This window comes from Guillardia theta (assembly GCF_000315625.1).
Source record: "Guillardia theta CCMP2712 unplaced genomic scaffold GUITHscaffold_38, whole genome shotgun sequence".
Classification (NCBI taxonomy): Eukaryota; class Cryptophyceae; order Pyrenomonadales; family Geminigeraceae; genus Guillardia; species Guillardia theta.
In genome coordinates this window covers 86080-98689 of record NW_005434636.1, presented here as the reverse complement: position 1 = coordinate 98689, position 12610 = coordinate 86080, and the positions used below count along the sequence as shown (strand labels likewise).

The 12610-nt window shown below is 47.1% G+C and overlaps 4 protein-coding genes across 4 annotated transcripts in view; 1 reads left to right on the top strand and 3 right to left on the bottom strand.

Annotated features, from left to right (window-relative positions):
- The window catches only part of GUITHDRAFT_109206 (hypothetical protein), a gene marked incomplete at both ends in the record, with an annotated part of 1404 nt that extends 965 nt beyond the window's left edge, over positions 1-439 (bottom strand). The window contains 2 exons of the mRNA XM_005831704.1: positions 151-202; positions 249-439. Of these exons, the coding sequence (XP_005831761.1) occupies positions 151-202; positions 249-439 (243 nt within the window). The remainder of the gene's footprint in view (positions 1-150; positions 203-248) is intronic.
- A 4781-nt stretch (positions 440-5220) lies between these two features.
- Positions 5221-6470, bottom strand: Smc3 (sister chromatid cohesin complex subunit, structural maintenance of chromosome protein 3, SMC3; the record flags this gene model as incomplete). The annotated part of the gene is made up of 7 exons (XM_005831703.1): positions 5221-5334; positions 5637-5780; positions 5834-5912; positions 5962-6041; positions 6102-6173; positions 6220-6287; positions 6341-6470. 7 exons carry the CDS (start codon positions 6468-6470, stop codon positions 5221-5223), a joined length of 687 nt encoding a protein of 228 aa, XP_005831760.1.
- A 2381-nt stretch (positions 6471-8851) lies between these two features.
- Positions 8852-9163, bottom strand: GUITHDRAFT_109204 (hypothetical protein; the record flags this gene model as incomplete). Its single annotated transcript, XM_005831702.1, has 3 exons — positions 8852-8861; positions 8909-8991; positions 9044-9163. The coding sequence occupies 3 exons, from the start codon at positions 9161-9163 to the stop codon at positions 8852-8854; spliced, it is 213 nt and encodes a 70-aa protein (XP_005831759.1).
- A 1516-nt stretch (positions 9164-10679) lies between these two features.
- On the top strand, positions 10680-12241 carry GUITHDRAFT_87257 (hypothetical protein; the record flags this gene model as incomplete). Its single annotated transcript, XM_005831701.1, has 7 exons — positions 10680-11477; positions 11525-11579; positions 11626-11678; positions 11727-11780; positions 11827-11928; positions 11974-12066; positions 12137-12241. The coding sequence occupies 7 exons, from the start codon at positions 10680-10682 to the stop codon at positions 12188-12190; spliced, it is 1209 nt and encodes a 402-aa protein (XP_005831758.1). The 3' UTR covers positions 12191-12241.
- Between the last annotated feature and the right edge of the window lie 369 nt (positions 12242-12610).

The following is a 12610-nucleotide window of genomic DNA, read 5'->3' as shown; positions in this document are numbered from 1 at the left end:
TCCCCAGTAAGCATGAGCTCCTCACCTGCAGTGGTTGGGAATGTACATGCATGCCTGCAAAGAGGGAAGACAGGAGAGAGGAAGGGAGGAAAAAGAGGAGGGAGGAGAGAGGAGCTGTCACGCTTGGATGCGTCTCCCGCTTCCTCATACCTCATTAGCAGGCAACAGGTTCTCCCTTCCTTCGAGCTTGGGCCAGTAGAGCCTGTAACAGCGGGTGAGGACGAAGACGTGAGACAAGCAGGACAGACAAGCAAGTCATTGCTCCCTTGGCCCACAAGGCGACGAAGAAGTCCACCGCTCTCCTCCTCAGCTTGTCGAAGAGAAGGCTGTACGCGTAGGCCTGCGACCACTGAGCATACGGACATGGCGCAGAGGTTGCTACCAGCAAAACGATTGGGAAGAGCAGACAAGCCCAGGCGAAGGAGCCGAGCATGAACATCAGCCCGATCTTGCAGTTCGCGTCACAAGGAGCAACCGAGAGACAAGACTCACAGGCACGCTCAAGGACTTTCCTTTCACTTTGACTTGCCCGAACCTCGAGTATGTCGGGAGCTTGTTCGCCTCGTCGAACTGCTCACAGTGAGAGGTTGAGAGGGGGAGGTGAGGATGGATGCGAAGAGGCAGAAAAGGACAGAAGCGATGAAGAGAGAAAGAGGAGAGGAGGAGGAGAGGAGGAGGAGAGGAGGAGGAGAGGAGGTAATCTTACAGCAGTGGCTGTCGCCTTCACAGGCACAGGTCCTCCTCGACAATGTCTTGTCGGCGTATATTTCTTGCAGGATGCAAGCTGGCGCTGGCTTGGGGAAACATGAAGAGAAGACAATTGAAATGCTTGAGAGCTCTCGATAATGCATCCGAGAGAACAGGCGAGCAGGAAGTAACTGAATCTCATCTTGAAGCTCATGAATATGAAAACAATAAACCTGCGACAGAAACGTCAGCTCTCATCCTCGCAGTGAATCAAGCAGGAATTCGTGGATTGTGCAGGTTTAACTACATCCAATTTCTATCTTTCTGCGGTTTACTCAACTCATTGCCCTCCTCTTTCTCCACTTCTACTCATTAGCACCTACTCTCCATATTTCTCGCTCGCTCCCTCCATCATTTTCGCGCTCAACACATGTTCTCCTCGATCAGACCTCTTCATCACTTCATCTCAGTCTCTTTCCCTCCGTCCCTCCCTCCCTCTCTCGCATGCTCGCGTCCTCCTCGTCCTCCTCCTGTCATGGCGGCCACCATCGCCATGACAGCATTCTCTATCCCACGGCCGTTTATACGGTTACATCTCTACTTACTGAAAATGAACGGTATAACGGAACGTAACTGTCAACATCAGTGATGACGTAACGGCGTTGAACCAACCGTTCAACCGGGTCAGTGACCTGCCGTCACTACTTGAATGGCAGCCACGGGTACCGGGCCTGGCTCGTCGCACCGGTGAACTGCTTCAGCTATCACTGACTCCTTCAAGTTGTCACCTCTTCTGAGTCACAGTACTCAGTCACTCCTGATTGTCACTGACTCGGTTCAACGGTTGTACGGCATCAAGTTGGAAGCTCACGACTCGGTCACTATGAGGGCAATCACAGGCTGATTGAAATGATTCAAAAAAAAGGCTGCAACAAAAGCAGTACACACCAACTAATATACAACGAAAGGCTACGAATCTCATTCATTAGCTGCGTCCTGTTGCTCGGCACTCTGTTGATTCTTGCGAACGATGTCAAGCTGATCCTCCATGGTCCCCTTCGAGATTCTGCTCATCCCACTGTGGGTCACCAGCCAGTGGCAATCGGCAGCCTGCACCAACTCCGGTTGGAAAGATGAGGTGAGGAACTGGAAGGAAAGGTAATCAGATGGCAGGAAGATGATTTAGAAGTCGGAATACCTGCACTGTTGACTCGCCGTTGCCTTGCTTCAGGTTTGAAATCATCTGTGCGATCGCCGAACGGTACATAGGATCCAAATTTGCATCGACCTCATCGAACAAATAGAAAGGAGCAGGATCGCATCGTTGAATGGCGAAGATTATCGCCAGCGCCACCACCGACTGAGAAGGGAGGTTTCAACAAAAAAATCAAATCCAAAAGAACACTTTACCTTCTGACCACCAGATAGCGATCGCATTACACGCACTTCACCACCAGCTGCAAACTTGACTTTTACACCAACTCCGGTGTATCGCCGCAGAGGACCAATCCTTGATGATGGGCCTGCTTCGTTTTCATCCTCTGCGGAAGTTCCTTGAGGAACGTCTTCAGTTTTCATTACGAGTTCTCCTGATCCTCCTGGAACTATCTGGCTGAAGACCTCTGAGAAATTTCTGCAAGAATATGTTTCACTCCAAAAGACCAGTGCTGACTTGCTCTTCTCGTGCATACCTTGCAACCATCCGGAAGGTCGTCTGCAGTGCATCGTCTTTCTTTTCATCCAGCTTCCGAATTAATTCGCGAATGGAAACAGCACCCTTCTCTAGCTCATCCTTTCGTTCCCGGAATTTTTCTCTCTGCAAGGGATGCAGTCAATCCATTTGGCAGTTTGAATTGGAAGACAACCTGTTCCGTGAATTGATTGAATTGATCCAAGGCCTTCTTGTTCACATCCTTAAATCCTTTCAATTCTTCAGTTACACGTGCAAGCTGCGCCTCCAGTTGCTTCTTGTTGCTATCCTTGTACCTGGTAACATAATCAAGGCAAAATTATAGACAACGAGCAAATCATCAGTACTTGTCAAAGGCCTCGGGCAGGGAACCTAGATCTCTCAGCTGCGCTTTGGCTGAATCCAATTCATTCTTCAAACGGTTTCTCTTGTCAGCCAATTGATCGAGCCTTTTCCTGCTCGATTCGACTTCGTTGTCCTGCTTCTTCAATTTCGACTTGACTTCCTTCAATTCACTCTCTTTCCTATTTGTAGCAAGATTTGATCAATTGACAGCAAACAAAAGCATATTTTTCTGCGACATACCGCACTTTGTCTTCCTTCATTTCAGAGATTTGCTTCTCCTTGTTCTCCTTACTTGTAATGCAATCCTAAAGTTGCCGCATACTCAGCCGGCACGAAAATCAAAAACTGACGAGATAACCTTGTATTGTTGGCTCAACGTTTCCAATCTTGCTTTCTCGACATCTAATACTGCAAGATTTGCACGGCTGTCTTGATTGTACACTTGAGTTTCCAAAGTCTTCATTTCACGGTTGGCTTCACTAAGCCTGAATTCCAGTCACAAGATTGGTAAAAGAAATTGCAGAAAATCTCGAACTTTGCTTCTAATGCAACTTTTTCTCGTTGGAGGTCGCCAAGTTCTTGATCTGCAAGTTTCTGCAATCTGGATAATTTTGTATGTTCTTCCAAGAGTCTCTCCAACTCTTTTTGCTGAAGAAAGCATTAAAAGAAGATCGATCAAGCATATCGTTCTCACTTGTTCCGCAGTCAGAGCCTGTGCGAATGGACTTTTCAATTGAGCTTCGAGCCCTTTGATTTTCAGTTCTAATTCAGAGATGTCTGATTCGTTCTGATATGTTGTCAGACGCGAATCTTTATTTCTTTTTTTCAAACCTTTTTCAGCATGCTCCCTTTCGACTTGATATCTTCCGCGTCATTTTCGATTCTTGATAGCTCTTGTTCTATCTTGGACTGAGCTCCCTCTATGGCCTGCAGATGCAATTATATCGAAGTTAAGAGAATCATCCAACTTTTGAACTTGCATTACCTGGGTTATTTGTCTCTCCTCATTCTTGATTTTCGTCAATTCTGTTGTGAGGTTTACTTGAGCTTGTTGCAACTTTTTGATCTGCTCCTCAATATCTTTCTCCTCATCTTGCATTTGTTTGATTTTCTCATTTTCAATTTTCTTGGCCTTGTTGAGTGTAATCTTTGACAAAGAATGATCATAGTAGCCACCACGAACTGCACCCTTTTTGGCGATTTTGTCACCATCGATTGTGACGCACCCAATGTTGTAGCTCTTGCGATAATGGGATGCTACTTCCGTATTCTTGCAAAGCAGCGTTTTACCGAAAATTTCTTGCATTGCCGGCTTAAACTTTGCATCGTACCGTAGACAGTCCAGAAGGGGTTGTGCATCATTTGCATCCTTCGCAACTCAATCAATGGTTGTTTCAACACAGGAAAGACAGGAAAGTACCTTGGGAAATTCGGGGACCTGCACGCGAAGACGATTCAAAGGGAGAAATTGCATTCTTCCAGTCCTGGAATGCTGAAGTGCTTGCACCAGAGTTGATGCAACTTCTTCATTCTTTACCACGACATTAAAAAGTCTTTGTCCAGCTGTCTGAATCGACGAGTGAGATTCACATGTAAATCTAGACTGCAAAACACCTGTTCAACAGCGATGTTGTATTTGTCGTTGCATTCAAACAACCCAATTACTGGCCCGTAATAACCATCAATCTGCCGCATTAATCGGTCAACAACTGCAATGAAATAAAAAAAAACTACAGTACTTTTTTCTCTTCACAATAACTGTCGAGGAAGCGAAGAGCACGCACAACCGTATTTGGAATGTGGTCATGTAATTTGTTCACGATCCGGCTTTGACAAGCGTGTTAAGGTATGACACAAGATAAATCAAGACAAGAATAGCTACCTGACATCACCTCCAGATTGCTCAATCTGGTTTTGAATGCCATATTGTCTGTGCTGCAATTCCTTTATCTTCTTACTGTACTCGAACTGCTCTGAGTTGATCTCTTTCTGCCTGTTCAGACCCGACTCTTTCTGCTTAATCTTTGCCTGGTTCTGTTCGCGCAACTCCTGAATAGATTTCTCTGCTTCCTGGATTTTCTTCTCATGAGATTTGATGGCATCTTTGAAATTCTTCTCATCTGCAACACGCCTGCGCTTTTCCTCCTTGAGATTTGCAATCTCACTTGAAAGGTACTTATCTCTCTGACCTTTGCTGTCGAATTGTGTTGCATTCTGTATAGCAGTCAGAGTGTTCACTTGCAGGTCCACTTGTGAAAACTGCTCCTGCGCAGAATCGGATTCTGCTTGCTTCACACCAATCTTGGGTTCCAACTTTTGAATTTCTTTCTCTGCACTTGCAATATCTCGTTTGAGTTCGGCGATCTTTTGCTCCGTCGTTTTCTTCTGGACTGCATCACGACCAGCATCTCTCTCCAAGTGTTGGACTTTGTCACGTTGGGCGTATTCTTGGGCAAGAAGTTCCTCGGAATCTTGATCAAGCGATGCCTAGAATCCAATTACATTAAAACCATAAGAGGCTCCAATAGAACCTGTTCTTTCTCTAGCATTTCAAGTCGCTTTGAAAGAGACTCAAGTTCTCGTTCGATACTTTGACGATTCGCCAAAAGAACCTAGAAAATGTAAGCCATTTTCCCTCAAAATATTCAATTACATGTTGCTCTTCATCGGTCTGTCCAGAATCCAGTCTCAGATCTCCTCTCTCTTTGTCGATGTCCGCAATTTCTTTATTGAAGCCCCGAACTTTCTGGGAAAGCAGCGCATGATGCAATGATCGTCGTTCTTTGTCCAGGGAATAGTATTGCGAGAGTTCTTCCTTCTCCTTGTCCAACTTGTCCAGTCTTGCTTGAATCATTGCAAGGTTCTATAAAGACAAAATACATCAACCATTTTCCATCTCGACACTAAGGAATACCTTGTTGATCTCCGTCATTTTCGCGTCAGACTCTTTCATGATCTTTTCAGACTCGGCTTTCTTCTCTTCGTACACGTTCGTTCCCGCAACCTCCTTCAAAAGCGCCAAGCGCTCTTTATCTTGCATCTCGGTAATCTTCGTCACCTTTACCTCGTTTGTCAGTAGTTTGCAAGTCTTCAAGTCTTTGAAAAATCCACCTTGCCCTGCTCGACGATATAGTACGGGTTTGATTTCGAAAATCCAGCAGTTTCCAGCATGTTTGCAATATCTTGTTTGCTATTCATCATTGTTACCGATATCTTTCAACAAAGACGATTGTACTCACGTCACATGCTTTTGATCGACAAAGTATTCATCCTTCTTTAGCCCAATCATACGTTTGATCGTGACCTCATCTTTTTCATTCTAGAAAAAAATCGATCACCAAGTTATGAGCACAATCAAATTTGTACGATGAGATCTTACGTCTATCCTATGGTCCGAGTTGTCGAAAACGATCTCCACGTAGGCGTTGACAATGTTAGCACCAGCTCCTTCCTGAGAACGGTTTAACCACAAGTCACAACAAAATAGCAAATCCTACATTTAGCAATTTCGCTCGTTCATCTGGTCGCATATTGGAATAAGCATCACTAAGCACGAACCGGAGTGCTGCAAAACGCTAATGAGAAGAAACCGTGCTCAGAAATACGCAGAATTGGAACCTGCAAAAAAGTTGCTTTTACCAGAGCCATTGTACCCTACAATGCTATTATGTAGTGGGCTCAACGGACCGCAAATCGTCTTCTCTCTGTACGATTTGAACCCATGAATTCGTACATACTTGATGTGCATGGTCGTCCCTGCTGTCAACCAAGTCAGAGAGAACCATGTCACAAAGCTTCCAGGAGAGGTAACAGAAATGAGCCATCAGTCTTGCAAGACATCTTCAGAATCTCCAACTCAATAGTATCAAACCAAACGTTCTCGACTGTCAGCTTTTACCGGGTATTTCATTTCTCGGCAATCAAACAAAAGCTGTGGTTTTCTGCATTTCGGCACGAACAATTCATTCTAAAAGTCATCAGAATGGACTGACCATACACTTTCAGTCATTTTGTTAGCATCCTTGACCCCTATCTCTCTTCTCGACTTGAATTTCATCCCACGGGTGACCAACTATTCAAACCTCTTTTCCTCCTTTCACTGGCAATCAGCCTCCTCTTCATGCTCAAATATTCATTCAGTATCTCCATTTTCATCATCTACATCTATCTTCCCTCCTTATTCGCCGTCCCTATCATCTTCATTGCCCGCACACCTTCCCGTCACCGCCTCTGAGCTAGTGCATTGTGGGTTTGTGGCGATTGGCGGGAAAACTCGAATGCATCTTCCCAGGGGGTGGGTGAACTGTGCTCCCTTGGGTAAGGGTTGGGTACTTTTGCTCAATTGCGGGGGTACACAAGGTCAATTCTGTTGTGTCCATTTGCCTAGGGTGGGGTCATCTTTTCTTGGGACGGGGGTGGGTGGCCTTTCCCGCCCTCAGAGGAGGGAGGGGCCTCATAGAAAAATATCTGTAAAATAAAAAAAGAATTTTTTTTAACTCTTGGAACCACAAAAGATGGTGAACCGTGGTCATTTACATGGGCCCGGAATCACCTGATTTCGAAAAGGACCCCACCCTTATGCCGAACTGCAGGGTCACCTAAAAGCTTATTTACACGGTGATACAATGTTTTAAAAGCAGCACAAGTACAAACCAAAAGGACATCTTATAATCCTTATTCCAAATAAAAACTGTTTTTTAATGTCAAAGAGGGGGGTAGGGTCTGATTTGGCGTGATCACCCACACTTCCCTAATAACCATCATACACATTGAGGGGTACTTGAAGAACATGAGGAGCAGGGGTGGATGGTCCATAATGACCCCCACCCGATCGTGTGGACACGGAGAGAGGATTATCTCCGAAATGTCGAAGCTCGTACAGTGTCGGATGGGGCAGAAGGCCAGGAAGGGAGGGATAGAGGGGGGGGGTGGAGGAGTGGAGGAATGCAGGAGGATAGAACTCAAGCATACCATTTATGTCATTTGTTCCCTAACGTAAGTTCTGCCATAGGCAGTCCAGAAACACAAATCTGAACTGGAACGATTAGGACCTTTAACCCCACAATTCGTCTGGAAGAGAATTGATGGTAGAGATGATGCTATAGAAATATGAAGTATGATCCATGCACGAATACATAGGCACAGTGCAAGCAAGCTTGAAAACTATTGCAGTCCATGTGCGTTCGGAAATGCAAAAAACCAAGCAAAAATAGAAACGAACATGATTGCCTGATTGAACTCGGAAAAGAGGCGTCTGACTCTTGCAATACAGATTTTTCATCGAGCTGTACAGCATGTGGTATGAACCTGATTCCTTTCTTTCAAGCGTTGATCAGAACCCCGAGTCCTTCGAGAGTTTTGATCTTATTCGTAATCCTAGTCTTCGAGACTGCGAATCTCACGCCTACAACGATCATGACAACAGCCAGAATTATGAGAATGTCCAAAATCATGCATTGGATGCTGCAATGGTCATGTCTTTGCAGGAAGCCAGCTCGCCTTTGAGTCATCTGAAGAGTTTTTGCTGGTTGAACAAACTGGAACAGCAAGTCACAAGCCGCATGGATTCTTTTGTTCGGAGATTCGGTGGGGGGGCGGAGTTGCCTCCTACCCAATATGATGCTTCTGCCTCAGACTTCGCCTCAAACACGGAAAGAACAGCCATTCGATCACGTCAGCGGAATCAACGAATTTGCTATTCAGATTGCTACAAAGAGCACACATCACCGAGGAGAATGAGAGCTCTGCATATTGCTGCTACTCACCACATTTTTCCTGTTACAAGTATCTCCAACAGGCCTTTGGAAGATATTTGTTCAACGTCATCATTCGATGTGAAATTTTGTCGGGAATGGGATCGCACAGCACTTTGATGCCCTTTTGAATGTCAAGAAACAATTGACTGTACAGCATTCTTAATCGCAAGTTCCGCGATGTAGCGAACAAAATCTTAGATGCATAGTTCCTTTAAGAACTATACTATTCACACAAATGTGTGCTTTACTAATAAAACAAGCCCTTCAGCATGAAAGGCATCTCATCGAAAGCCGTTGTGCAGGACATCGACAATCTTTCAGAACTCACGCTTTCAAGGGCTCATCTTCCACAAGTCGTTTTTTTGCAGCATGTTTAGCTGCAGCTGTTTTGAGGCGTCAGAAAATCAAAATGCTGGAGATTGCAACTCACGTGTTAGCTTCATTCATCTCAGGTGCGCAATATGCTCCACGCGATCCCAATCCGACAGCAGAATAATCACCCCAAAGGTCACCCTGTTCACAGCGAATGGGGTGAGCAAGAAACAACGGGACAACATTCCGATACCGTTCCGACAGCACCGCCGTATTCACCAGGACCAGGAGGCAAGTCGTCAGGACCGCTTACCAAGGATTGAGTCCAGACAGCATTGGAGAGCTTGTGAGCATCTTGGATCAGGGCGAACATTCTAGAAAGAACATTCAGTCTTTGAACCCTCTCAACACAAAACAAAGGTCATGGTGAGTTAATCGTCAAGTGGCGTTTCAATTGAGCTTCTACCTCTTGTCAGTCCCTGAAATCACGATCGGAATTCATAGAAATTGTGAAAAGGCCAAAGAAGCAGAGCAGAAAATCCTTGATTCCAGCTCCGCCCAAACAACTCTACACTCATCATACATATTGCAATATCAAAGTCAGGTTCTAACACTCAGTCGTTTTTCTCCATGCATTCAACCTTCGCTATCGATGGCAAAAACAAGCAAGTTGACTCTTTGTAAGCATCAGGCACATCCCTTCTTCGTTTGGTATGCTTCCTATATCGCATGATTCAGCGTGATTGACTACTATTTCACTATTTTCAACTCTGATCATTTTAGGACAACTTATTCATCGTTTTCTACGTTGAATCCTCTTGCTTCGTCTCCCCATGCAGCTTCTCGTTACTGACGACATCTGCATTCCCCTCGTCTATTTTCGTCTTGTCGATAACCCCACCCTACTCAGAAACTGCCAATTAGTGGGTGAAGGTACAAACTTCGTCAATGAAGGGCCTTTCAAGGCAAAGGTAGGGGTACTTATCCCAACCTTAAGAGTACGGGTAGTTTACCAGGGAGAAAGGAGGGTATCAATGTGATGACCAATCCACAGGGGTACTTGCAGGGAGAAGTAAGGGTGTTATGATGAGCCAAAAAGATGGGGTATTTCGAGTATGAAAAGGAGGGGTACCTGCAAAAAGGGGTACCACAAAGATGTAAAAGGGGGTAGTGGTTGTAACCCGTCAGGATGGTAAGGGATTGGGTCCCGATCACCGCGTATTGGTTCACAATGTTGAATATTTACTTGATAGATATTAAAATATCAAAGATCAATGTTGAAATGTACTCGTGATATTTGAAAAATGTTAATGGTGAAGAATGTTCTGGCGGAAATAGCAGGAGGAGGCCGCAGGCTTTTTCATGCTAGTGTGACGAGGTGTAGGCTAGAGGAGCAGAAGAGAAGTAGGAGAAAGGAGAACGACAGCAACAACAAGTCGATCAAGAGATCAAAGTTCGAAGCTTGATACACACTCAAACACAAGAGTCACTGGCAATGAGGCTCTTCTTCGCAATGTTCGTCGCCGGCCTTGCCTCCTGCAACGCTTTTTCGCCTTCTGTCCTTCCAAGCCGCCTTCCATTGAGGACAGGCAAAGCTGCACCTCAAATTCCTCGTCACACGCCCAAGATACAAGGAGTTAGAACCGTGCGATCAGCGCTGGATCCGTCGTCAGTCCATTATGCATCCGACTTGCTTCAACACGACGTCGGGTTCATCGCTTCGCAGGTCCATCATTCCTTCATGCATTTGGGTATGCCAGTGTACGTGAGCTCCTCTGTTCTCTCTTCTGACAACCTTCCTCGCAGCCGATGCTGGAGCAGCAGCTGCTGATGTAGTCGACATCTCCAAGGTCACCTCTGGGGTCTCGGGTACTGGATTGACCAAGCCCATGGACCTGCCCTCGCTCCCCTCGCTCCCCTCGCTTTCTCTTCCTAAGCTTCCCTCCGTGCAGCTGCCTGACTTCTGGGGCATGTGGATGGGACTGTTCAGGACTACGATCATCAAGCTCCATGACGTCACGGGGAACTACGGCTGGTCTATTACTGCCATCGTCCTCATGATCAAGGCCTTGACCTATCCTCTCAACTATAAGGTGTACGCAGCTCAGTTCGAGATGCAAGCCATCCAGCCAGAGATTGACAAAATCAAGGAGCAGTACAAGGACAACCCTGACCTTATCAACATGAGAACCAGTGTCCTCTTCGCGGAGAAGGAAGTGAACCCCCTTGCTGGCTGCCTTCCCATTCTCATTCAATTTCCCATCTTCATCGCCCTCTACCGCACTCTGCTCAACCTCGGGAAGGATCGCATGCTCGGAGAGCCCTTTCTCTTCCTTCCTTCTCTGGAAGGACCAGTTGTCGCTGGACTGCCAACGGACTACGTGGGGGTACGAGAAGACGCTCCCTGGCTGCTGCAGAACTGGCAGAACGGAGCTCCGCCTCTTGGATGGCACGACACTATCATCTACTGTGCTCTTCCCATCCTCATCGTAGTCGCGCAGCTCGTCTCTACCTCCATCACCAAGGCTGGACAGCCAGCGAAGAAGCCCTCGGAGCAGAAGGGCGACGGGTCGGCCGAGACGCTCGTTGCCATCCTCCCGTACCTTATCGGCTGGTTTGCGCTGAACCTTCCGGCTGGCTGCTCCTTGTACTGGTTCCTCAACACCGTCCTCACAACAGCCATCCAGGTGACATAAGCTGTGAAACTGCGGGAGCAGAAGCTGACGTGGCGAAGGTGTACATCAAGAACCAGTTCAAGCCGCAGCTGGAGGCAGCTGCCGCTCATGTTGGTAGGAAGCGCTGGAAGGGACCCGTGCTCGTCTGATAGCTATGCAGACTTCGGCATCCAGACTGAGGCGGAGAAGAAAATGCAAGAGCAGATCAACGAGGTTGAAGATGGCACAGCTGGGTGCTCAAACATGACAGTTTGGTATCAGGAGGGATGGATCAGAGGCGTGAAGGCTGTGTACAAGAAGTTCGACGACTTCCTTGTATCTTGTCTTTCTCCGCAACCGCAGACCCTCACGCTCTACGCAGGGCATGGGCCTCCCAGAAGTCTCTGAGAAGCCCGAGAAGAAGATGGAGGAGGAGGACAAGGTTTCGATCTTCGACGCCAAGTTCTGGATCAAGGACGACACGGTAAGGAGGTCAGATACCTAAGACAGTTGGTTGACGCGGAGGCAGGAGGAGGGAAAACTCAAGCCCGAGGAGATCGATGAGGTCAGGGCCAAGTTCCTGGCTGCCCGCGCAGCACGTCAGGCAAAGAAGGCTGCTCAGGTCAGTGAGGAGGAGGGAGAATGGTGGCAGGCCAAACGAGGGAGAGGAGAGGAGGCTGACATGCATGCAGGCGAAGGCATCGGAGGGGCTTGCGGCGTCTGGGTCCAAGAGCGAGTCGGAGTGAAGGGAAGGGAGAGAGGGTGAACTCGTTGTAAAGTAAATGACGGACCTCGTGCGCTGTGTGGTAGAGAGGAGCAAAGGGCGGGAGCGGGAGCAGGAGCAGGAGCAGGAGCAGGTGATAATTGAGATTCATGATGTTGCTGGTGCGATGGGAAGGAAAACAGACGGACATGCTGGGAGAGATGAGACGGGATGGACGGGGAGAAAATCAGCGAATAGTGGTGGGTGTGCTCATGGCCAAGAATATCTTTTTCACCGAGTCAGTTTCCAACGCCAAAGTCTACATGAATTTACATCATCTACGCATGCTGATCTTTCCTTCCCGTGTTCTCCTAGTCCCTCCCGTCCTGGTTCAAGTTGTTCGACTCTTGCCCTCACGCTCCTGTCCTGGTGTAGAAGGCGACAGCTGGTGGCTCTGCTCCTC